The sequence below is a fragment of the Anoplophora glabripennis genome, unplaced genomic scaffold (assembly GCF_000390285.2).
Source record: "Anoplophora glabripennis isolate ALB-LARVAE unplaced genomic scaffold, Agla_2.0 scaffold1292, whole genome shotgun sequence".
NCBI classification, from domain to species: Eukaryota; Metazoa; Arthropoda; class Insecta; order Coleoptera; family Cerambycidae; genus Anoplophora; species Anoplophora glabripennis.
The window spans coordinates 57,540-85,521 of record NW_019417375.1 but is presented as its reverse complement, the minus strand read 5'-3'; the positions used below and the strand labels follow the sequence as shown (position 1 = coordinate 85,521).

General features: G+C 33.0%; 1 protein-coding gene across 1 annotated transcript; it reads left to right on the top strand.

Annotated features, from left to right (window-relative positions):
- Window positions 1-1,769: 1,769 nt before the first annotated feature.
- LOC111692304 lies at window positions 1,770-5,655 on the top strand (the record flags this gene model as incomplete). Its single annotated transcript, XM_023456233.1, is given in 2 exon segments — window positions 1,770-5,246; window positions 5,317-5,655. Coding segments are annotated over 2 exon segments (3,816 nt in total), but the record flags the coding sequence as incomplete, so codon positions are not given.
- Window positions 5,656-27,982: the final 22,327 nt, after the last annotated feature.

Genomic DNA, 27,982 nt, shown 5'->3' with positions numbered 1-27,982 from the left:
TTTCCGAGTTACGAGCAAAAACCATTTTTTTTTCTTATACTGTGTGACATCATAGATCGATAACGAAGGCTTAACAAGGCCACGCGCTCTACCCCACGTTCCCTCCCTAGGTGTCCTGAAATTGCTGGGGAGACTCCTGAAGACAGCAGAGAGAGAGAGAGAGAGATAGAAGCTTTCTACGAGGACAGAGTCACTCTATCTCTATCGCACACTATAACTCTATCTCTCTCGCACACAATCAGACAAAAACGACAGAAACGAACCTTCTTTTAAAAATACATGGGATTTATCATTATTAGAATAACCCATTTTAATTTAAAAAATTAAAAAAATTACAATGGGTTATTCTGATGACGAAAAATAAAACATAATTAACTGTATTATTCAAATAACAATAATGTGCAAAAGTTCTTCAGGAATATTGGCAAATTTATTTTGGAGGAAGAATCCCGTCAACGAACACTAAAAAATATTATTAGAAACCTTAGGTGGCCAGAAAACAGCCCCGATCTCATTGTCAGTCCTTTAGACATATTTTTTTTTCCCTGAAAGTTTACAAATATTGAAAGAAAAATACAGGACGAAATGCTTGATAATTTTGAATTTGTTTTTGAAGCAATTAATAGTAAATTGAAACATATTTTCAACTGTATCATCACAATCACTTGCATGTTGATTTGTAAAAATTGTAGGTATATTAATGTTATTTCGTTTTTAGTTATTCTCCTTATGTTGTTGTAAAGGTTAGTTATAAAAAGCGTTGTTTGTTATTTTCATAAGGATGAATTTTAATTTTTTTTAATGATTTTTTTTATTTTAAACATATATATTTTATGCCAGTAAATTTTGATGTCAAATGAAATAAAGGAAAAGTCGTACATTTGTATTTAAAGTTTCTTTCTATCTTTAATTATTAAACCTATAAGTGGATGTCAAAATACAAAAAAAAACCTGTACCTACATTCCGCGACGTACTAATAACCCACCTTGTATATTAAATAAATTTATCGTCATCATCAAATATTAAAAAAATTATATTACAAGCTGTTTAAAATATTATTACGAATTTTGTTTATTTGGAAATATATTTTCTGCAGTATTTCAATACCAAAAAATGAAAATAGTAGGTAGCTAATTAACGAAATTATGATTAAATAACTTAATTGTAACACCACTGCAGAATATCATATGATACATACATAGATATTCGTTGATTCTTTAAAAACATTTTTATCAATACCTACATCATACATTGAAGTAAATACAGTAACGCAAAAAACAGATATTGATAAAAAAGTGTACAAAAGAAATCCGTAAGTACGCCTGGCAACATTACCAAAGTCTTGTTTATATGTTGCTAGGATACGCTTAGGTATGCGGGCCGCTGTATTTGATTCTTCCTAAAATTCTGCTGGTGGTGTACTCTACCGGCAATTCGGAAATTTAAAACTGTTGGCCTATTCCAGTAGCGGTCTGTGGCGATAGCTATTTTGTCTGTGGTTTCATCATTGTCTTGAAATCACTAAAAAAATCTCCCCTTTGTCGACGTACTTAATTAACATCCTGTATAATTTTATGGTCACACCTAAAAGATCATCACGTACCTATAAGTTATGAAAATTAAGGCTTTTTTATGGTTTTTCCTTTATCTAAAAATAATAAATAGACAAATAAACAGCAAACTATTTATTCGTTATTGGTATAAGTAACACTTCTTTACTTGTAGGGTGATGACTACAAAAGACTATTCTTACAATGGCAAGCTGTGGAGGCCGTGCGCCACTGTGGCCGACGAGAATAGTTTTTTCCATTCGGCCTTCGGAATTAGAGCCGCCGAGGGAGAAGCCTACTCCGATAAACACTATAAAGTTAGGCGCATGCGCTGGGCTGCATTCCTGACTTATTTCGAAAATGAGGAAATACCGGTTGTTCTAGCAGATATACTGATTGGATGTTTCTCAGCAAAAGATGCATACAAGCACAAATCTATCAGAGATAAAAATCACTTTGAAAGTTACGTACGTGACATTACGATGGCGGGGCAACCTGTTACCAAACAAGAAGTACCCATTCTGTCGACATTGGAAAATATAAGAATCGTAGTGTTATCAAATGAAGGACGGGATCCAGTTGTAACTGTAAATCCCAATATTGAAATTCTGGGTGATTATTCGAACGTTGTAGAAAAGAGCAACGAGGAAGTTGTCTTGTGTCTAGAAGGAAATACGTTTACCAGGCTTGAACTTGTCGGCGAAGACTCTACCTCAAAACCTTTAAGAGTCATCAAGAACATAACCGCCAAAGAACACTTGCAGCATCCTACCAGTTGTCTTCTAAGATATATGAAAGGTGGGAGTGCTGGGAGCAAAGGCGTTGAATTCCAAATCAACTTGCTGATGGTTCTCCTGTTCAATTCTCTGAGGAAACTCAAAGACTGGAAACTGTCTACAGAAAATAATAAAGCAGGGAAATTTGACGACGCAATTCTGGAGTTGCCAGAGAGTGCCTTTTTGATCCAAGCCAAAAATAAAGAGAAAACGAATTCGAAGATAACCTTAAATGCTCTGCTTTCCACGAATCCAAATAATTCTTTCAGCTTGCCCAAGTATTTTCTCTCATACCAAGAAGTGAAAAGTCAATTTAAAGGGAAGAATACCATTATAATTTGTACCAACGCAGGTTTCGATAAGACGGCCTTGGAATTTCTAGACACCCGCAGGATTTGCACTGAAAGTGTGCTATATTGTGCTGATGACAATTGTTCATCTCATACATTCAATCTAAACATTTTGAGCCGTTTAAAACGAAAAATTGAAATATACTGTCAGGACAAAAATATTGACCAATCGGTAAACACCGATAACAACTTGAAGGATTTTTTGAAACGTTTACAATTTTATTCCAATTACCCGTTGGGAAATAATAATAAAGACAAAGACACTGAAATATTAGTGTCTCTTCTGAATTGTTCTGGGAATTTTTATGGCCATATATCATGTTCGGAAATATACGCTAAATTAATGAAGTGGTTTCAGCAGAAACACGGCATATACTTAACTGAGACTACCGCTAATGCTATGTTTCTTGAAATAAAAAGCGACCAGTACTGGCAAAAGTTGGATAAGTATGGCGTGTCCTTCCAAGGACATTTGTTGAATGTCCAAGACAAAACGCAATTGTATTATGTTAATGCTGAGGGAGGATATGTGCTCCAAGAATTGAGAATTCATCATTCCTTGAGAAAATACAAATCTAAAATCCTCTACGCCAGTCCCGATGATGGTGGTATCGAATTACAAAAAAGGGCAATAGAAGCATTCGAGCTACCATGTCATACCTTTCTAATATTCTCTTGGCCTGAAGATGGTCTAGAAGAATCTGTAGTGGCCGAAATATGTGACAAATTAAGAAACACCTTAAATCAGTATGAAAAGAAGAAAGTTATTCTGGTGGCTAAGAGTGATAAATTAGTTCATCAAATTGGACTAAATAGAAGCGTTTGTGGTATTATCGATGAATCTGTAACTTTCAAAGACTTTTGTCAGGTTTCTCAGTCTAAATTATTAAAGGAAAAAGTAGTTTTTCAAGGAAAAGAAGTTAGCTTAGAAGAATTACTTGAAACACAAACCGATCAGGATAAACTATGTCCAGAAACATTAGAGAAATTAGTTCAAGGAGAACAAATTAAAGTTGGACGTGCATTGGACGAACACATCGTTGGTTATTACATTGATCGCAGTTTTAAGAGAGAAATACAGAAGAATGAGGATGAAAAGGAAGTTGGTAACAAGAAAATAGAACTTATTTTGGAGAACAAAATGTATGAAGTGAAAGATAAAGTAATATTGATCTCTGATGAAGCTGGAATGGGGAAGAGCACGATCCTTTCCCATTTAGCAAAAACAATTAAGGACAAATATCCTCTTGTATGGGTCATACGAATCGAACTCAAGGACTACACCAGGATTTTGCAGAAATTGAAAGATAAAAAAATAGTAGACATAATAGAATTATTAGATTCTAAAGACGCAACTAAACTGTCGAACCAATTGGAGAAGGTTTTATTTTTGACGAACAAGAAAGTTGTCATTATGATCGACGGGGTGGATGAGATCAGCCCCGATTATACGGAGCTGGTGATAGGACTACTTGTCCAATGCCAAAAAGGAGCTAATTTTGACAAAGTGTTCGTGACAACGAGACCAAATATGATCCAAGAATTGGAATCAAAGCTGCAAGTGAAATCTTTTTCGTTACTCCCGTTTACAGAACGCCACCAAATACATTTTCTTACAGAGTATTGGGCGCATAATTTGGAATTAGATAGTATCAATAAGAAGAAATGTGAGGAATACGCTAAAATACTGCTCCAAACAACATTGTCTTGTACAACTTTGTACCAACAGGGTGAACATCACTTTGCCTCAATACCGCTGCTGTTAACAATGTTAGCAGAGATATTTGAGTCAAGCGATAGGTTAGAAGAGTCGATGGACTGGGAAGGATGTAAGGAATATTTAAATGGAAGCAGATTAACACCAAAATTACAGGAAAAAAACAGTATCACAAAAATATACAAGATGTTTATTGAGAAGAAACAAATCGTCTTCATAAACAAGGAAAATCCAAGTGGAAAGACGGGAGCGCATAAAGCGCTCGTCTATCAATTCGAGACGTACCTTGCTTACCATCGAATTCTCGCCTTAGAAGAGATTCTAGATGAATCGGAATGTAAACTTTTATCGCAATATCAGCAAGCGAATAGAAATATGGATGCGGAAACGGTGTCGAAGATCGGTATTGTACAAAAGTCGGAGAACAGTTTCCATTTCGTTCACAGAACTTTCGCGGAATACTTTGTCGCGGAAAGTCTTTTAAGCGAATTGAAACTCCAAATGGCAAATCAAAATGAAAACTTTCAAAAATTCTTCTTCGCTGAAATATTATTGAAACCAAAATTTAAAGTAGTCCGTGCCTTTTTCGACACTTTTCTAAAAGAAATCGTACACGATTTACCTTCTACTATTTTCGACAGTTACCGATTTTTAAGATATGATGTTGATTTGAAGTCGAACTATCAATTAATTCACAGCATGGTTAAAGATGGATGCGTAGAGATTCTTCGACTACTTTTTAAATGCATAGATTTCGAAGTTGTTGCAGATAAAGCAATACCTATTAGTCGTATGGAGTATGAAATACATAAGTACACCTATGCAAACACCCTGATTGTTTTAGATTTTCTCGTACAAGAGGGGGGGCTTAACATTTGGGACGAAATGAGTGAAACTCCCCTTGTTTATGCTGTTCGAATAGGACGTTAACAGGAAAGACAAAAACGGCCTCACCGCATTTCATTATGCCGCCCAGGAGGGTCATTTGAGTGTTGTTAAGCATCTCGTGGAACGCAATGCTGATGTCAATATTCCAGACAACAAATGTCGTACTCCTTTGCATTTAACAGTTTTGAAGTGGAAGACATTCTCTATAGACTATGGCATATATTTTTATGACATGAAGAGCATTGTAAAATTCTTGATCGAGCATGGCGCTGATGTTAACAGCAGAGATTCCAATGGCGACACCGCTGCTATGAGAGCTAAGAGAACCGGCAATTGCCAGCTGCTGCGATACCTGAATCCACAAACGGTTTAAAAAAATAATAAGCTGCATCATTGGTAGGTATTCAATTTTAATACAACGCACCGACTGATTCGAAGCTTCATATTTCGGCTAATAATAATTCCACAGTATTAACTCTCATGTGGAAATGCATTGTCTTTATTATTTTTATATTTATATAGTCCAGACGGTATCTGTTTCGGAGATTTTTGCTTTAACGGCTTCTAAATAACATCAGAAATGATAATTTTTCTATGCAAATAAAAGAAAAAGTGGGCTTAATTCTTATTGCAAAAAAGTATAAAAAAATAGCAAAAAAATTAATTTTTTTCTTGGATTTCTTGTCGACAACTTAGCAACTATTCATTTTAGCCAAAATGGAAGAGGAAAAAAGTTTCCTAATTAAATTTTGATCAACATAGACTTAGTTGCAATTCGAAGAAATAATTATTATTATTGCAAAAATCGGAAAAATCATTTAAAAAATTGCAAAAATGCTAGTTTATTTGTTTTTCAGGCATTTGAATAATACTTAGGATGTTCATATTCACCAACTAGTAAAAGAATTAGATTAGATTAAATGTAAATAAAAATTGAAATAAACAGTTTAAAATTTGAAAAATCATGATAACTGTGTACTGTTCATTGAAGTATCCAAAAGATTCATATACTTTTTTTATATAAATAAAAAATAAGTTTTAGATAAATATTTGAAGAGTAAACGAAAAAATTAAAATTATAATTATTCACAATTTATTTTTTTGAAAGATTTTTAGAAATTTATCGTACAACTAAAAATTAATACCAATTTTCAGTTGATTATTTAAATAATTATTGTTTAAACAATTTTATAATATTTAAACAAACTTACTAGTATTACCTGGTGCAACATGCAAAAATTTTGGTCGTGAATATTAACATAGTAAATAAATAAACATAATAAATTAATCATTTTTTAAAGTAACTGTTTATCGGCATGTCAAATGTCCAATAATTAATAATAAAAGGTAGTTGAAAATATGATAATTGAATTTTTTAAGTAGCGAGACATCGATTTAAAAAAAAAATCATCGAAATTGGTCCATTAGAAGCTGAGATAAGTGAAATTTTTCCGAGCGTCGCAGTTTTGAACTCGAGAATTCAGATCGGAGTAGATGTGTGTTTGCTCCCCCTACCACTGATTTCACGCGGTCTTGAATATCTTTGAGTGACATTTTAAATGGGACGCCCGTGATTGCAAATTTTGAAAATTTATATCTGGAAAGCACTCGGAATGACAAACCTATTAGTTCAAAAAGCAGCCCTTATACCCTTATAGTTTTGCTGTAAATAAGGGTTAACTTTAACGGGCTATAACTCCGAAAATAATGGGCGGATCATCAGGGTTTTTTTTTAAATACTCTTCATTCCGAGTACTTTCAAACCATATTTTAAAATTAAAAGAAATTGAAAAAAAGCATTGAATTATTGCAATTGTTTATAAGCGTGAAAATTGCGAAAATGTTTAAACAATCACCACGGCTCACCTATAGTACGATCGTATTCGATGCAAAGTAATAAATCATTGCCTGTCAAGGGAATCAGTGCAACACATTTTATAGGGGGTTTTGGAAATTGAATAATTTCTTTATGCATTATGGATTAACAGTTATATATTTATGAAGGACAAAATGAAAAACAAAGGCATCTCCTTCGCACATTGGGCGGCAGGACAACAATACATTTATTACTCCCTTCATTATCCCTCATATGACTTGTGTCTTGTGTTTTTTGCGGCGGCGCGCGTGCCGGCCTGGCGTGGTCAGTTTCGTTTCGGTTGTATTGGTGCTGCGTGTTTCTCGCTCGCGATATTTGTGAGGTTATAACTGTTATAAGTGCAATTATATTTCTTTCGGGCTATATGTGTGTTTCGCGCTATTATTTGAGAATTTGTGAGTGAAATCATATTTCTTGTGCTCCGTAACAAAAGTGTTTTTAGTGTTTTATTTGTGTGCTGTGTGTGTGTTTCGGGCTGTTGTTTGTGAATCGTGAATGCTATTATATTTTCTGTGCTAGTGAAGTGAAGTTTTTTGTATTATTATTGCTCTGTTGTCGTTATATGGATAAATGGAGGCGGTGCCTGGATGTTCGCGAGCCGGATGTACTGCTGTGGGTACAAAAAAATCTATATTAAGTTACAGAGAAAAAACGATAATATTAAATGTCTATAACCCTTTAGAAAAGGATCATCCCATGAAACTGAAGACTGGTTTGGTGGAAATGTGTTCTAGATATACTGGAGTAAGCGAATTATCTGTTTTCAAAATTTTAAGAGAGAAGAAAATTGAAGGAGACGTTAAGAAACCTAAAAAAGGGGGTGCAAAGAAGAAATTAATATTAAATGAAGATGAGAAAAATGCAGTTTGGCGTACAGTACATAAATCATAGAATTTATATTTTGTTTATAATTTGTTAACATTTCTTGTTTGATAGAAAAATAACTTATTTTGTTGAGATTGGTAGAGAATTGTTGTTAGTGTTTTCATTTGATAGAATCATATCATAGGATTTATATTTTGTTTTCATTCTGTAAATATTTATAGTATATCTGTTATACAAGGTTTTTGCTTTGAAACTTCGTTCTCCTTATAAAAAAAAGAATCGTAATGGGGTGCGATGAAGAGATCAGTTCACGTCTGGAACCCTGTTCCTACAAAAATCCCTTTATTCTCATAAACTATTTGTTTTAAATGTAATTTATTATAAATCCAATTCGTTATTTAAATTCCACATATGTACTACATTTCACCTCTGTACGCGCCACTGTTTATTGTTCCCTGCTCTACGATCAAGCTCGCCAGGTTAGTATTTGACGTATAACCGACCACTTCGTACACTCGATGCACCTGGCCGACTACAGCTAGTACCAGAACACAGTGCGTATGCGGCGGTATTTCAGATTTTACATTCAATTTCATTTTAAATTTGAAACGGTTCATCTTACGCCTCCTAAAAATGATGACACGATTTTCCTTTGATAAAAGACCGACAATTTTTTGCTCTACTTTGCATCGTATACGATCGTACTATAATCGTTCGATTTGAATTTTTCAAAAACGATTTTAAAGCTTGAGAGCTCTTCTTTTTGTGGAACCAGTTTTGTTTGAGCCCTTTTAAGAGCATATAACTTCCTAAGGGTGCGTTTTAGGACACATGTTAATAGGAACTTTTTGGCTTATTTTAATGAGTTATAAACGCAGCAGAAGTTTGGAACCCTATTTTAGAAACAACCTGTATATTGTTATGTTTGATATCAAAGTAAATAAATGGAATTATTTCAACCTATTTTTATGTATCTGTTTTAAATAAATAATCACTACATCGAACCTTACTGCAAATAATTTACTTCATTTTATGAAGTTAATTATTTAATTGATAGATTAGCATAATTTTATTAATTGTCAATATTTTTCCAGTACCAATACGTAATACGTAATATCTCGAAAACTGTTAAAAATATGTGTCAAAAAAATTAAAAAACTTCACTCCAAAAACAAATAAAATAATTTCACATTTGTCAGTGTTAATTAAATAGAAATACCTAGGGATCGTTTAAATTATACTAATGAGGATTATTATAATTTGTTTGTTACTTATGGACAATGTGACGAAGTGACAAAGTAATTTCGAGAACATGGTAGAGGATGTGCTGCTTGATATCCAGAAAAACGAAGACCTTGACAAAATACAGTTATTATTCTATGAGTATCATTGTTAGAATTATTATTTACCACTCTTTCTTAAACCTGTTATATGGGTTTATGTTAGTTTAGTATTAGCAAGGTGTTATGACTGAAAATGTAGCAAAGGAACCTACTATAGCTATTTCCGTATTTTCATCATAAACAATAGGTGTTTTTCAATCCCGTATAAGTTTTACCTACACAGCGTAAGCTTTTAACATTGTCCACAAAAGACAAAGAAATAAGTATTCCTTACGTAATAATTATGACTGCTATTTTCTTTTTTTTTTTTGATGGTATGTATAATAAAAATATTCCGGACACAGGTTAAATGTATTAAATCAATTTTATCTGATTTTTCTCTGAATTTGATAAAAAAGGGAACATAAATATATTGTACTGGAGATTATCAATTATCAATATATGTATATTTCTCACTAAAAGATATAAATCTAGATAAAGCAAAGCACATAACAACAATTTATTTCGTAAACAAAACGGTTTAACGAAAAGAAGTTTTCAAAAATGTTTGTAGGTATTATTAAACATACCTTAAGTAACTTTTATAACAATTGCATGGTTGCTATATTGCCGTTTCGTCAGATATAATAGGAAAATGTTTCATTAAAAAAAATAAAGTCTATTGTATCCGAAAATTAATTGCAAACTGCAATTTGGCAACAATGCAATCATATTTATCAGATCGGTTGTGTTCCCAATCAGACAGTCCTTATATAACTTAGAATAAAAAACATAGCCTGTGTATGCCAATAGGTATCTTAATGAAAAATATACGTGCCCTAGATTAAAAAAAACTCCGTCGCTATTTCGTAGATTTTTTTAAAAGACACTCATTCATAGATATATAAGCATAATCTTCTAATTATTTCTAAGAAACACCACACCTTACAATATTACTTATCATACAATCGGACTAGATAAGATTTGTCGTCACCAAAATTTACGAGTATGAGTAATAAACTGAAAAAGGTTTTTGTGCAGTACAGAAGTTTTTCTGCGACAAGTGGAACATTTCGTGTTACAATTGAAGGTAGGTTATTTTTAACGAATAATAATTAAATCTAGATGAAAAAAAGAACATCGTACCACTATTAAATTTACCTTACCTATTTGTTGTTTATTTTTATTTGTGTAATTCGATAAAATTAACTTTTCATTTAAAAACTAATTGTTCGGAGTCTTAATTTTTAGTTTTTCTTCTAATCGATGCTTGTTACAATTTAGTTAAAAGTACGTTCGAAGTGAATTTATACAAATTGATTGCTAAAGTGTCATATCGAATTATGTTTAAAATAAAATAATTAAAATTTAGCCAAGCGTTTTAGTTTGTTTCTTATACAGGGTGTATTGTAAAGTCTATGTCATAATTAGAGCTGTCTTAATTGACTGCACACCAAAGGCCATCAACATAGAATAAAAATATTCAAGAGTACAAAAGTTTAGATTTTTTTCCACAGAATATTTTGTTTTTCTTTTTATTTATGAAGGATAAAAATTAACAGAGATGTTCCTGCTAGAAGTTTGCAGTTGAGGGCGAAGGTCATGTTTTTCAAACCCTTTGACCTCAAAAATCTCAAAACAACGCGTTAAAATATTCAGATTTACAGTACTTTTAGTCGTCGAAATTTTCCGTAAAATCGTAAAATTTCCAATCAAAAATAGGGAAAATAAGAATTTTATTATATTGATTTTAATTTTTTTGTTTTTATAACAATTTTTTTTATTGCGAATAACATAAGTAACCAAAAATGCAAATGTCTGTGCCTAAAATATAGCTATGATGTGTATTCATGAATGCTTCAATGTACGTGTACTGATATCTGCAAAAATATGTGATTGTTTTTTTACCCATAACTCACCTAATTTTTATACTATCAAGCCCTTAAAAAAAACTATTTTGTAGGTTTTTCCAAGAGCTATAAGATCAAATAAGTTAAATTTTCTTTCAGCCCGTATTTTTGTAAGGGTTTGAGCTGAAAAGGCTTGAACGAGTTGCTATTTACAAACATATCTAAACTTTAATATATCATATCTTACTTAATTTTTATCCTACAAAATTTTGCGTATCATTAATAGTGTTTGAGTTATTTTGAAGAAAAGATAATTTTTCCAAAAAATACAAAAAAAAAATTCTCTTTTCACTTCAAGCTCAACTTTTTTCAAAACTAAGCACTTTAAACCGGTCAAACTTCTAGAGCATATTACAAGTACATAAATAAAGTAAATTGTAAAGTGGTAACACTGAAAGAAATGCGCTGTATTCTTTATTAGAATTCTATATGCCCTTATAAGACCATTGTATACTATATGTGACAGTTAAACAGGTGAATATTGGATATAAAACGCGTACTGCTAGCACAATTGTATAGTGAATATAAACCTTATTCTTTATTAAATTATTGTATAACTAGTATACAACGTCTTTTATACCCTTCACGAAATAATAGCAATAACTGTTATTAAAGTGTTCCATATCGTTATTAGAACATCTAGTACTGGTTATAAGTTCTATAATAATAAATGTATTAAATTGTTGTATAGGTACTCTGTATGAGTTAAAAATATATGACTAAATTTTCAGAAATTTTATGGGATAACTGTAATTACAAGCTAAGGTTCTAATGTTTACACAAAACATACTTTTAAGCATTAAAAATGATGACAAATCGCTCCCAAAATTGTCCAGTTTATTTTCTTAGTAACGATGCACCCGTATTTTCTTGTATTACATGAGAATTTGCACTATAACTTTTCCACCTTAAGAATGAAACATCCCCTGATAGGTTGAACATCATCTTTCCTTCTAATTCTATTCCCTCTGGTTGATTGACTTTATACCCATGCTCCTCTTTGTCACCGCTAGCGTTCTGTTCCTCCATCTTAAGTAAAACTTCCATCAGAGGTTTCTAATAGGGCATACCTACAAGATAATAATTTTTAAGATTTAGGCAAGATTTACATTTGAAAAACAAAACAATTACAAGCCATAAAACAATTAGATACTTACATAATTTTCCATTTCACACAACGCGATATGATCATGTATCTCACAAAACATACCGTCTATTTTCATCAAACTAGACGTGTAATATTCGTAAGAATCGTAAGTCGATGCACAGCGGACTGTCGGAAATTTTACGATCATAACCGATTATGCACGGAGAGGTGACGATCACTTAACCATTATAAGACGCGTTTTACACGTTAAAAACGGAAACATATTCAGTATAAGAACGAATAATTCTGTTAATATAATTGTTATATACAAATTCGGATGCTGGTCTTTATACAACAAATCTTCCCTACTATACAATTGGAACATAAAGTCTATAACACCTAATAATGTATAAGTAATTCATTATAACCTTTATTTCATAGATGCATAAGGTGTATTAAGCACCTTCCAGTTAAACTGATTGAATAATGAGTATGGAGATGATTGCTTTTTTTTAATAAAAGTTGTATATTGGTTATAAAAGTTTTAATATGCGCTATACACATTATTCTAGATAAACAGTTTAATAAGCCCATTTCTTTCAGTGAACGATTATTTTCTATTGGGGTGGTAATTAGGGGGTGATTTTCACGTTTTTTGTCTCCGAAAACAATACGGACCAACTTTATTTTCGTCATAACTCGCTTAGGTTTGATGCTAGGGACTTTTATAAAAAATAAAATGTTTTTGCAAGCACTTTAAAAAAGTATCTATGAGTATTCCCTGAAAAATGCTTTGGTTTTTGGTTATTTCACATTCAAACTTTCAATTTTGAATTTGACGAATAAGAACCAACCTTCAACAAGCTATTACTCCGCTTGTATTGAGTCTACAGACACCATAAATACACCATTCTTTTTGTTTTTTTATAGGCTACATTTTTTATAAGAATGATTTTTTTGATAAAATACTTACTTTTTGAGTTATTCGCGAAAAACCGTCTGACAAAGTGTTTTTTTTTTAGTTAAAAAATTTACACTTTCACTCGCGAATAAGTTGAAAAGTATTGACTTTCAGAAAAAACTTTATAGAACAAAAGTTGCTTAGAATTAGTGAATATATCCATTTCCGGAGTTATTTTCAATGAAACATTTTTCACCCCCGAGAAGGAGTGGCATCCACCCCCAGGGTAAAAGCAACCTTCGGTACAAGGTCAACTTTGAAGTAGAGGGTAAATAGAACCTAAATCCAAATTTTTATGAAAATCGGTGCTGTTTGGCAAAATTAATAGGACATAACAAATACTGTCTCAAATCTATAAAATTAAATCGTTAGATATTTTTAATCCAAGAGTATAGGATGACAACGTATGTACCTAGTTGTTTTTCACACTGTTTTTAGCAAATTGATAAGTTAATCTAATACAAGCAATATTATTACTCGAATCATGATAAAAGCTCACGCAGTTTTTGGAATATTGTTTGCGTAAATATGTACGGATACTAAAATCATTTTATTATCTCTATTAGTCCAGGAGAATTACATATTAGCATGGCTGTTGCTATTTATAGTATAATAATTGAACAATTGAACAATTAAACCTGTCAGTTGAACGCTTCAAAATTACCTCGATTTTCATCAATTTCTTACGCTGTCTTGGCTATCTAGCATAAAAAATATGATATAACAATTGTACCTTGTAGCAAATTTCATAACAAACAATTTCATTTCAGAAATGTTTTTTTCTCTAAACTGCATATTTGAAAAGTTATATTGGAAAATGTGAGAAAAAACACGTAATTTTTGAATATACAAGGTGTTTTTAAATAAAGTAGCAAAAATGGTACCAGTGAATGTAGAGCCAAAAATAAGAGGATTGAAGTAAAAATACCTTATATGAATGTTGCACCCCTGAGGCGATATACCCTCTTAAAGGAGGGGATTGAAATTCACATTTTAATTTTTTTTTAACATGAGGAATGCTAGAGACACGAAATTTGGTATGAGCATCCTACTAACAAAGAGACAGCTTTTCAATGTTTGTTCGATCATTGGCGTATTTTATAAAGGAGTGAAACAGTCAACCCTATTGCAATATTTTATTAGAATTTTTTTATATGAAGCAAATTATTTATTTAAAAACAGTTATTGGAAAGGCTGATTTATTGCGCAACTTTTTTACCTCGTGTAATTTTTCGATAAAACCGATACTTTTCTAGTAAAAAAATTAGATGTGTCATCGTTCACTAAAGGGATAATTGCGAAAATTTGTAAAAATAAAGTAGGCGGATGTCATAACAAATAAATTGTTATTTATCATATTAATAAATTGACACTTTCTGTCAACCAATAATTAGTACCGATTGATTAATTTATTATCAGAATAATTATGGCAAATAATATTTATACCAATGACGAATATGTCGACATGCTCCAAGTGTTTTTCGAATCCAGAAAAAATAGTAACGCAGCAGTAAGATTATACCACCGAAGATATCCAAACCGACCGATTCCTCATAGTCAAACATTGGCCTCGGTGGAAAGTTTTTAATTTTTTCCGCAAATAGCACAATTTTTTTATTCAGAAATTGTTAATTTTACGAAAAAATTACGATACCTTTTTTGATTCAAACTGCTCTTCAAGCAGTTGTATCTTCAGACGAAATGTTCAAATGAGATTTTTTTATATGAAAGATCCATCTTATTTTTCCACGGGGAATCACCTCCTGATTTCGCACTTATTAATTTACACCCTGTATATTAATTTCAATTTATGTAATACTCGTATATAAGAAATAATTTGTGTTGTTTCATTTCATTTCATAATTTAAAGGAAAGGTTATTTAATGTAAAAGTTTCCAGCTTTATAGATTTTTACTACATTGTTTTTAAAAACTGTTTTCTTTGATCGTCTGCCTTTTACCTCACATTTCAGTAAAACAGACAGACTTTCTGTCCAGTTTTGTCAAATATAGTGGTGCTTTTCTCGCTATTAAGTTTCAAAAGAACCCACCAACCAACTGACCTACCGGAGCTGTTGCAACAAGAGTTATTTTATATTAATATTGTTTTTTTTTTAATTCCGATATTTTCCAGGCGAGAAGTTTTAATTGGAACACCATGAGATTTAATATACAGGGTGTCCCATAAGCACATGATCATTCTTTGGCTCAAAAAAAGACGATTTGATCTAACTTCCATTAAGAAAAAATGTCTGGCTCATCTGCTATTGACTGTCAAAGTTCTTGAAAAAAAATATGTTTTTTGTAATATCTGGAGAATGTTAAGATTGATTTTAATAAAACTTGCTGTGGACCTGTTCCCAGGTTCATGTTTTGACGAAGCAACCGCGTTCATCTGCCTTGGGCTAGTGGTAAATTCTTGAGTGTCTTGGTACAAGAATTACCAGAACATTTTATTTGGTGGCTGGAATTAATTAATTTTATTTTTATTGATGCATCAATCCTTTTTCGAGATTTTCGTGCTCTTGGTAAAATCTTGTAGCATTCATAGTTCAAGTTCTGGTAATTCTTGTACCAAGACACTCAAGAATTTACCACTAGCCCAAGGCAGATGGACGCGGTTGCTTCATCAAAACATGAGTTTTACTTAGGAACAAGTCCACAGCAAGTTTCATTAAAATCCATCGTAACATTCTCCAGATATTACAAAAAACATTTCTTTTTTCAAGAACTTTGACAGTCAATAGCAGAGACATTTTTTCTTAATGGAAGTTAGGTCAAATCGTCTTCTTTTGAGCCAAAGAATATCGCGCTACCTTTTTGATCATGTGCGTATGGAACACCTTGTATATACTGAAGAGTTTCGATGAAGTAATTAATCACAAATGTTATTATCCTATTTATTAACATTTTTTGTTATTTTGTTTATTTTTCATTTGTTATTTCAAAAAACGTCGACTAATGTACGTGTTGCAGCATATTGCATATTATTCTATTTTTTTAATTAACAATTTTGTCGTTTATAAAACTACGTTAACAAAATTAATTGAGAAATGTTGAACGAAAAAAATTAAATAACCAGTGTACCTGAACATAAATATTCCTTACATTTTAAAAAATATATAAGTTTTAATCATTCAATGTGCATTTCAACAAAAATGCAGCCAACCTAAATTTCTAGTCGAATTTAATTTTATGTGAGATAGCAGGAGGTTCGATATCGAAAAAAAAAAATGGTAGAAAGTTTTCAAAATCATTGAAACCTGTTAATAAATATGCCAACTGGCTCGTGTAAAATATCAGATCGATTGCCAATGTAGCTTTTTTGAAAAATGATATTAAAAATTATGCTCTTCTACACAGGCTCTTATGGGAATTGGAGAAAAAACTTTAATCAAACGTGAATATTCCTCTTAAAAATGGTTAGGATCGGGAAAATAAAATTGTAATTAAAGAATTAAATATTACTAAACATTTTAAAACAACAAAAATATGCACTTACAATGTAATTATTGAGATAATGGAATGAATATACAACGTTTTTGACAAATTTGAACAAACATCTGATCCAATGAAAGGAAATATGGCAACAATGTACGCTGTATTTAACGCTTCGACTGAGGCGCTATACTTGAATAGCTCGATTATAGACTAAAATTATTCCAGTCGAAAACATATGTAATAATAATTAATATTAAATAAATTTTTCGTGATCTAATGCAATATGCTAGCAATTTGAAACAAAAATTAAAAGGATCTCTATGCAAAACGAAGAGTATAGATGTTCTGTCATAATCTTCAATTTGACAAGGCGACGTCTCACTATCATACACTGAACTTCTTGATAGTTATCGTATGGATTCTCGGTTTGCACATTTTACTTTTTTCTCATCAACCACATTCTGTTTCATACTCATTTTATATTACTTTTCAGTCATTACTGTTCCTTTGTACCTTGGATGTTCATTCATGTTTACGGAACACGCGCAAAGTTGACAGTAATGACAGTTGACCCAACTTCTACCACCACGCCATAACAATGTTGCCAGATTTCATCCATAATTTTACAAGCTCTTAATGAATAAATTGACACTTTTATTCAAATAAAAAGTTAATAGCCGTGCATTAAACACGAAAAATATATGCAAGCTATTATGTGTTGTATAAATTTCATTCGTATATATTATATTTAGTTCGCTCAAATTAGTTTATGTAAGGTTGGTACTACAATAGGCTTCCCCCCCGCACCGCCTGCCCCGTAAGAGATATATCGAACCTCCTTAAAAAGATCTGAGCTATCATGTTTTCCAAGATAAATTTGAGATAGCATGTTTTCGTAGTAACGAACGCGTCGATTTATAAACCTAATATTTTACATAGAAATTTTTGTTTTTAATTAGTTATAATTTTAGCCCTACATGTAATAATCTATATGAAATATCTCCAGAGATATTTAAATAAGAGCCATATCGAAAACCAGTGGCTTCAGATCATTGGAACAAGCTCCCGAAGTTATCACATGTATTTAAAAAACGCCCGTATGTTTCAGGTTTAAAGAAATGGACACAGCCAGGTACGAAAGAGGCGGTGACGCCGGCAGCAAGGGCGTTGGGTTCCAAGTCGGCCTCCTGACGATGTTTCTTCTGAACGCCCTGCAAAGAATCCGCAACTGGAGGCTGTCCACGGAGAACAAACGAGCGGGAAAGTTCGACGACGTGGTACTGGAGTGGCCAGATTGCGCAATTTTGCTTCAGGCTAAACACAAGAAGAAGAGGAAGGTCACTTTGGAGGAATTGCTTTCTACTAACTCCAGAAGCGACGATTTCAGTCTGCCCAAGTATTTTCTCTCGTACCAAGAAATAAAAAACGAATTTAAAGTGAAGAACGTGTTCATCTGCACTAACGCCAGCGTCCACGAGATGGCTTTGAAATTTTTAGACAGCCGAAGAATTTGTTCCGATAGCGTGTTATATTGTGCGGATCGCGACTATTCCTTTTTCACGGTTAATGCGAAGATCTTGCCAGATTTAAAACAGAGCGTCGAAACATATTTGGAAAAAAATTGCCAGAACAAAAATGTTCCCCAAACGGTGGTCACCTATAAACAGTTGGAAGATTTTCTGGAACACTTGCAGATATACGCCAGTTACCCTTCGGAGAACGCCTTGGAAAACATGATCGAACAATTATTATGCCTCATGAGTGGCTCCAACGAGTTATACGGAAAGACTTCGTGTTTGGAAATACGCGCCAAAGTAATGGATTGGTTCCAACACAAAGACGGGATATATTTGACTGAGGCTCGCGCGAAAGCGATGTTTTCTGAATTAAGGACGGCCAAATACTGGCAAAAACTGGAACAGTACAAAATGGTTTCTCCACATAACGTCCTCCAACTGCCGGATTCGAAAAGAATTTACTACGTCGTGGCGGAGGACGGGTATTTGCTACAGATGATAAAAATATATCATACTTTGAAGAGAGACAAAGCTAAAATCCTATTCGCCGATCCCGATGACGGCGTGGAGGTCCAGAAACAAGTCGCGGAAGCATTCCAGTTACCTCAGTACACCTTTCTAGTTATCGTTTGGACTGAAAATATGGAGGAAGCTATAATGACCGAAATAAGTGCCATTTTAAGAGCGAGCCGGTATAAGAAAATCCTTTTATTGACTGAGACCTGCGACGAGTTACACGGACTGTTTGGATTAAATAAAAGTGATTGTGAACTTATTTTTGAACCTGTGACTTTCGATGATTTTTCAAACGAAACTCGAGAAAGGCTGCTAAATAAGAAGAATATCGTTTTCCAAGGGAGGGACATCAGTTTAGGTGAACTATTTCCTGTGCGAGGAACCGAAGATTTTGGGAAAGCCGCTAATTTATTTTTACGAAAACTGATCGTCAACGAGAAAGTCGTCGTGGGGGCACGTCTCATCGGTTTAGATGAAAGCGTTGCTCGCCATTACATAAATCGCACCTTTAAGATGGAGGACGAAGAGGCGAAATTTTCTTATTCGGAGAGCAATATTTTTAAAGTAAATGAAAAGGTTATTCTAATCGCCGATACGGCAGGTATGGGGAAGTCCACCGTCCTTACCAACATAGCAGCTATTATTAAAGAAAAACGGCCCCTTTCGTGGGTCATAAAAATCGAATTGAACGATTTTTCCGCTATTTTAAAAGATTTTTTAAAAAGAAACGAGAAAACGATAAACATCTTGGACGTGTTAAATTCTAAAGATGCCACTAGATTGACCAGCCAGCAGGACAACTTCGTTTTCGCGATTAGAGGAAAAGTGATTTTGATGCTAGACGGGGTCGACGAGATCAGTCCCGATTATACCGATCTCGTAATAAGTTTGCTCTTGCAATGTCAAGAAGCGACTAACTTTGAAAAGGTGTTCGTCACCACGAGGCCCCACGTGGTCCATAAATTGAAAGCAAAATTACGGGTACCTTCGTTCATGTTGGATCCCTTCACCGAAGAGAACCAAATATCCTTTTTAACGAGATATTGGACGTACCATTTAAATTTAAGGGAAGATACCGATAAGAGAAAGTGCGAAATGTACGCCGAAGCTCTGGTTCATAAAATGTCGCTGATCGACCTTAATAACGAAACGGAAGACCTCTTTGCTGCCATACCTCTGCAGTTGAGGATGCTGGCAGAGATATTTCAGGAAAGCATGGGGATAGACTGGGAAGGGTGCCAGGAATACTTACGCGAAAACGAAGAGAAGCCTCGGCTCCCGGAGAAAATTGCTTTAGTGAAATTGTACGGTATGTTTATCGACAAGAAACGAGACATTTTTATCGACAAGGAAAATCCGAACGGACGCGCGGCGACAACTCAGGCGTTGACCGATCAGTTCGATGAGTGTCTTACTTATCACCGAAAGCTGGCTTTGGATATTGTTATAAATAAAAGAGACTGCGAACTTTTTTCCTGCTACAAAACCGCCAAAGATATGGAAACCGTCGCTTTAAAAACAGGAATCGTGCAAAAGTCGAACCACCAAGTTGACTTGAATTCCGATGATGAAGTCCACGAAATCAGTTTTATTCACAGGACGCTGGCGGAATATTTTGTCGCCGACACCATAGTGAGGGAACTTCAGCGATATCAAAATGAAAACGTCAAGTTGGAAAGGTTCTTGATCGAGGAAATTTTCGATACATATACGTATAACGTCGTTCTTATTTTCTTTGATAATTTTCTACAAGAGCTTCTAAATTCTTTACCTTCTTCCATTTTTCAAAATTATAAATCTCTCTCGGAGATCAAAGTTATGACTCACAATTACGATTTAATTCATAAACTGGCGAAGCAAGGTTGCGTAGCTGTCCTCCAGCTTATTCTAAAATGTACCAATTTCACGATCATTAGAGATAAAGAAGTTAGCTTCAAGAGTATCTACAACGCCGATATTCGCAGCAAGATTGGGAATCGTAACATATTGAATTGTTTAGAATTCTTTTTGGGAGAGGCTGGACTCAACATTAAAGACGATCTTGGCAGAACGCCGTTGTATTTCGCCGCTTGTGAGGGACACTTGAAGATGGTGAAGTTCCTAGTGGAACAAGGGGCCGATGTTTACAGCAGGGGCAAATGGTGCAACTCGCCCATCGTCATAGCTGTCCAGAACGGTCATGTTTATATAACCAAATATTTATTGGAGCACGCTCTACGCCTAGAACCGACCGTAAACGTTGAAAGGATAAACGATTCCGATATGACGACGTTCCTTTTACAAAGTATTTCGAGGAACAACGTAGAGAATACCATGTTTCCGTACGTGGCTGCTTGCACGGGCTCTCTAAGCGCCTTGGAGGCTTCGTTAGAACAAGGAATCGACGTCGACTGCAAATTTGAAAACGGCGAGACGTTGATTTTCGCCGCTGCTCGCGGCAGGCAATTTCACGTCATCGAGTATTTGGTCGAGAAAGGCGCCAATATCGACGTTAAAGATAATCGCGGCAGGACCGCGCTCGTTCTAGTTTCCACGGCTTCCAGATATGTGCAAACTGCTAAACTGTTGATAGAATTAGGGATAGACATCCATATACCAGATTTGCACGGGAGGACGGCGCTACACTTCGCGACTTCTCGTCATCTGTTGGACATGGTGGAATTGCTAGTGGAGAACGGCATGAACGTGAACGCTAGGGACAATTACGGTAAGACTGCCCTCGGAACCGCCATTTGGTATGTAGCCGATGACAAAGTTATTCCTGCGGACAGGTTGAACTGCGTCAAATACCTCGTGGGGAAAGGCTCGGACGTTAATATAACGGACGAACATGGCAATACGATTGTGCATTTATCGGCTAGCAGGAGGCAGCTGGAACTCGTAGTTTTCTTTGTTAAGTGCGGCGTGGATATCAGCGTTAGAAACAGTTGTGGTCAAACGGTTCTCCATGCTGCCGCTTCTGGAGCCGATGAGGCCATAGTTCGGTTCCTTGTGGAGCTTGGCATGGACGTGAATGCCAGAGACAACAAAGGTCGCACTCCTCTGCAAGTAGGCTTTGAAGAGAATCTGACTAACATGGATCTAGACCTTCAGGCTACGTACGACATGGGTCGATATTCGCTTTGGGGTTGGTACAGTGACAGACTGAGCAGTTTGATTTTTCTCGTAACACATGGCGCGGATGTCAATATCAAGGACGAAGAAGGACGCACGGTGCTACATCTGGCCGCAGAGAACGGGCAGCTCGACGCCGTCAGGTTCCTTACCGGAAACGGTGCAAATATTAGATGCAGGGATAAAAAAGGAAACACGCCAGCTGCCCTGGCTAAGAAAGCAGGGCACGTGCATCTGCTCCAATATTTGGAGACGAAAGACGCAAAGCCGCTTCATACGCGAATTTTAGGTGTTTTTGGTGTGCGTTATTTGAAGTAAGGTTATTTTTAGACCAGGGTCGATAATTTTTGAAACCAAAAAAAATTATAGTAGGATGAAACCCATTGGAAAAGAAAGAGAATATAACAGAAATGAAAGGAAAAATAATTTACGTGCGATCTGAGGTCGGGAAGGGGTAGGGGGTGAGTTTTTAAGGGTAAAAAACGGTTTCCCTTGATTTCCAGAAAAACTACAAGTCTTATGGAAAAAAGTTAAATGGCAAAGTTGTAGGTAATAAAAAGATCTACAACTTTTGTATTTACACTTTTTTCACATAACCTCAAAATTTATGTGAAAAATTCAAATAACCAAGTTTTTGGTTTTTTATTTTTATCTTTTACAAACAAATTTTTTTTTCACGAAATTTGGTGAAAACTTACCTATTTATGTCCCAAACACGCTGTAATTTTTTTGATTTGAAATATTTATTTTTTCACCTTATTTTTACTTAATATCGAAAAAGCACCCTAATTTTCAATCGAAAATTCTCACGTCAAAATATCTGCTTTTTTAAAAACGTCGGTGGGCTTTTTCTTCGTTGAAATCTCTACTTTCTGATGGTGTAAAAAAATATATACATTACTATGGTAAGTTTTCTCAGGAAATGCAAAGAAACGAACTAGAATCCGAAAATTTTTTTCTAATCATTATGTACAATTTTGAGCTATTTATTAAAATTTACACTTTAATTACTCGAAAAACGTAAGATTCCATGTTACATTGATAAACAAAAAAATTACAAGTCGAAATATACTATTATAATTAACAACCAAATAAGTTAATAAAGTTAATATTTAATAAGACATCTACAATATTTTGAGAAAGTTGTAGAATCTTCTTTCGTTTCTTTGCATTTCCTGAGAAAACTTACCATAGTAATTTATATTTTTTTTCACCATCAGAAAGTAGAGATTTCAACGAAGAAAAAGCCCACCGACGTTTTTAAAAAAGCAGATATTTTGACGTGAGAATTTTCGATTGAAAATTAGGGTGCTTTTTCGATATTAAGTAAAAATAAGGTGAAAAAATAAATATTTCAAATCAAAAAAATTACAGCGTGTTTGGGACATAAATAGGTAAGTTTTCACCAAATTTCGTGAAAAAAAAATTTGTTTGTAAAAGATAAAAATAAAAAACCAAAAACTTGGTTATTTGAATTTTTCACATAAATTTTGAGGTTATGTGAAAAAAGTGTAAATACAAAAGTTGTAGATCTTTTTATTACCTACAACTTTGCTATTTAACTTTTTTCCATAAGACGTGTAGTTTTTCCGGAAATCAAGATAAACCGTTTTTTACCCTTAAAATCTCACCCCCTTCCCCTTCCCGACCACAGATCGCCAGTAAATTATTTTTCTTTTCATTTCTGTTATATTCTCTTCCTTTTCCAATGGGTTTTATCCTACTATATTTTTTTTTCACTTCTCTATTTAGTAGTACAGTCGTTGAAGCTGAAAATCAGCTGTAACTTCCGAATTCTTTGAAACTGCACGGATTTGCATGAAAATTTAGAATAAGGCTCATCTTAGGCTCAAGTTCAAAAGTAACATAAGCCCGATTGACGCTATTTGTTTTTTTAGGGGTAAAAACTACCCCTAATATAATAAAATAAAATTGAAAAAATTTAGTTTTAAGCATTTTATTGATAAAAATCTTGTTCATGCACAAAGATTAAATAATGTTCCATGTTCTCGAACATGTTTTATGATATATTTGATCTTTCCGACCCTTTATTTAACCCTTAAAACTACCCCTATGCAAAAAATAATGATAAAAAAATTACTTTTTAAAGATTTGTAGTGATTAAATCGTGCAATTATTTAAAATAAAAGTTACCTTATAGCTAATAAAAGAATTTTTCCCTTTCAACCCNTAAATTATTTTTCTTTTCATTTCTGTTATATTCTCTTCCTTTTCCAATGGGTTTCATCCTACTATAATTTTTTTTCACTTTTTACCATTTTTGAAGGCACTTGTCTATTTAGTAGTACAGTCGTTGAAGCTGAAAATTAGCTGTAACCTCCGAATTCTTTGAAACTGCATGGATTTGTATGAAAATTTAGAATAAGGCTCATCTTAGGCTCAAATTCAAAAGTGACATAAGCCCGATTGACGCTTTTTGTTTTTTAGGGGTAAAAAGTGAAAAAAATTGAAAAAATTAAGTTTTAAGCATTTTTTTGATAAAAATCTTGTTCAAGCACAAAGATTAAATAATGTTCCATGTTCTCGAACATGTTTCATGATATGTTTGATCTTTTCGACCCTTTATTTAACCACCCTTAAAAACTACCCCTATGCAAAAAATAATGATAGAAAATTACTTTTTAAAGATTTGTAATGATTAAATCGTGCAATTATTTAAAATAAAAGTTACCTTATAGCTAATAAAAGAATTTTTCCATTTCAACCCCTAAAAACCACCCCTGTACTGACAAAAATGATAAAAAATTACTTTTTAAAAGCTTGGAATGCTTTAACGGTGCAATTATTTAAAATAGAAATTCCCTCATTGCTTATGAAAGAATTTGTATTTTACAACACTTTCAACCCTTATAAATCACCCCTGTGCTAAAAAAATGATAAAGAAATACGTTTTAAATCTTGGAATGCTACAATTGTGCAATAATTTAAAATAAAAACTCCTTTATATTGTTTATGAAAGAATATTTTACTTTTGCCATTTTCAACTCTTATAAACTACCCTTTTACCAATATTAATGTAAAATATTTTTATCATAATCGATTTTTAAATATAATCAATCATAAAAAAATTTGCTACGCTGCATATAAATAATCACACTATTTTTTTTTACTTATTTTATTTCTATAATATTTAAATTTAAATATAAAAATGTTTCACTGATATAATAATTCACTAAAGTTCACAATCTTTAGAATTAATGTCTAAAAACTCTTCTTCTTCTTCAATTGGTGGACAGTTCTGGCAGTTATCTCCACAGCTATCCTACAAAAAGGCATTTTAAAGATAATTTCAAGAACTGTAAGATCGTTTGCATAAAAAACTTTTTAAGTCCTTCGTTTTTTAAAGGGAAAGGATCGAAAATGGATACTTCAAGCGGCGATATCTCCTTTATTTTTTATGCTATAGGAATAAAAAATAAGCAAAATATTTGTTAAAAAAAAGCTACATTTTTGTTGTCTATCATTTTTTACGTATCTTTTATAATTTCAGAGTTATTTATATAAATAAGGCAATTTTTTTTGAATAATGAAAAATACGTTTTCAACTTTTATCGTACATTATTACAAAAATACGCATTTTAAACCGGTCTAACTTCAGGATCGTATGAAAAACACTAAAACAAAACTAATTATAAAGGGTCTACGATTAATTTTAATTCTGATCCAAATGGTACAGCGTTTACTGCTCATTTTTTCTTAAAAAATATGAGCAACCCATCTGTTTTTGACGATAACTCCTTCAATTTTGCTCTAATTAACTTTTATAAGTGCTCATTTTGAAGGTCACTCCTGGAGTGTTATACACGTAAAATTCGAGTATTCCCCCCAAATCAAGTCCCCTTCCATTAACCATATTTCGCTTTGTACCTATAGGACGTACAANAAAAATTACGTTTTAAATCTTGGAATGCTATAATTGTGCAATAATTTAAAATAAAAATTCCCTTATATTGTTTATGAAAGAATATTTTACTTTTGCCATCTTCAAATCTTATAAACTACCCTTTTACCAATATTAATGTAAAATATTTTTATTATAATCAAAAAAAATATATAAATAATCACACTAAATTTTTTTAGTTATTTTATATAATTTATAAAAATGAGAAAGCCTATTTTGCTCCGAAAAAATTGTTTTTTTTTACCATAACTCGGTTAATTTTGAAGCTATATTATCCTACAAAAGGCATTTTAAAGATCAAGAGCTGTAAGATCCTTTGCATATAAAACCTTTTAAGTCCTTCGTTTTTTTAAGGGATCGAAGGGCTCGAGACAGGTCGTTTTTTCACTAAAATGGATACTTCAAGCGGCGATATCTCCTTTATTTTTTATGGTATAGGAATAAAAAAAAAGCAAAATATTTGTTGAAAAAATGCTACATTTTTGTTGTCTATCATTTTTTACGTATCTTTCATAGTTTCAGAGTTATTATACAAGGTGTTTCTAAAATAGAGTTCCAAACTTCTGCTGCGTTTATAACTCATTAAAATAAGCCAAAAAGTTGCTATTAACATGTGCCCTAAAACGCACCCTTAGGAAGTTATATGCCCTTAAAAGGGCTCAAACAAAACTGCTTTTTTTCTGTTATTGACAAAACGGTCGCAAATAAGTAGAAAAAAATATATGGGTCTTACATAACTTTTTACGTTAAATAACATGGGCTGCTCCGTTTTCCGACATGCAAATCATATGCGTCCCATTTAGGTTGGTGAAGGGGGTTTCCGGCCTGTAATTTTTTTTATTTCAATTTTTTTACAATTTTCTCTACAGATTTATAAAATCTTAACAATTTTACGTAAAAAATATAATCGTTGTCCAAATCGATATTTCCAATGGTTTTCGAGTAAATCGAGTTTGAAAATTACTCTGCTCTTTAAGTTATTAGGCCAAAAATTACAAAAATCTTTTTACCATGGCAAATAAAAGACTGACGTTGCCACATCGCTTAACAATTTAAGTTATTGATAAACTGTCAATTGAGCTAAGCAGTGTTTAATTAGTAAAAGTGGTGAGTGGAAAATTTAAGTATTGAAATAAACCAGTTTTGTTTGAGCCCTTTTAAGGGCATATAACTTCCTAAGGGTGCGTTTTAGGACACATATTAATGGGAACTTTTTGGCTTATTTTAATGACTTATAAACGCAGCAGAAGTTTGGAACCCTATTTTAGAAACACCCTGTATAAATAAGGCAATTTTTTTTTGAATAATGAAAAATACGTTTTCAACTTTTACCGTACATTATTAAAAAAATACGTATTCTAAACCGGTCTAACTTCAGGATCGTATGAAAAACACTAAAACAAAACTAATTGTAAAGAGTCTTTGATTAATTTTAATTATGATGGAAATGGTACAGCATTTACTGCTCATTTTTCCTTTAAAAATATGAGCAACCCATCTGTTTTTGACAATAACTCCTTCAATTTTGCTCTAATTAACTTTTATAAGTCATTTTGTAGGTCTTTTTGAGTACTACAAAAAACTCCAGAAGTGTTATACACGTAAAATTCGAGTATTCCCCCCAAATCAAGTCCCCTTCCATTAACCATATTTCGCTTTGTACCTATAGGACGTACAACACGATTTCCTTTGTTTATTTATAAGCTACATTTTTGTTCATTACATTTTTTTTAATAAAATGCGTAGTTTTTAAATTATTCGCGAAAAATTCTTTGAAAAAGTGTTTTTTTTTCACTCGAAATTCCAAATTTTCAATCGTGAATAACTAAAAAACTATTGATTTCTCGAAAAAATTCTTCGAATATTTTTTGCTCAAAATTTGATTCTCTATCGATTTAAAAAAAATTCCACTCCCGAGAAGCTGTGTCAATCCCCAACAGGGTGGAAGTTTTCGTCACACTAGATGGGCGTATTTTTCTAAATAGGATTGTATACATTTTTTTAATGTTTTGATTTTTTATTTATTTTCTTTACAACCATATAAAATTTGTATACCTTTGCATAACGAAATTTTTGAGAAAGACAGAAAACTTTCAGCCTTTGACTTTAGTTTACGGTGCTCGTTTTCTAAATCATATCAAATAGAAGGCGCTGGAGAAACAATTCTGCATACTGCTGTCTGTCACATATCGGTTTGTTTGTAATTGTTG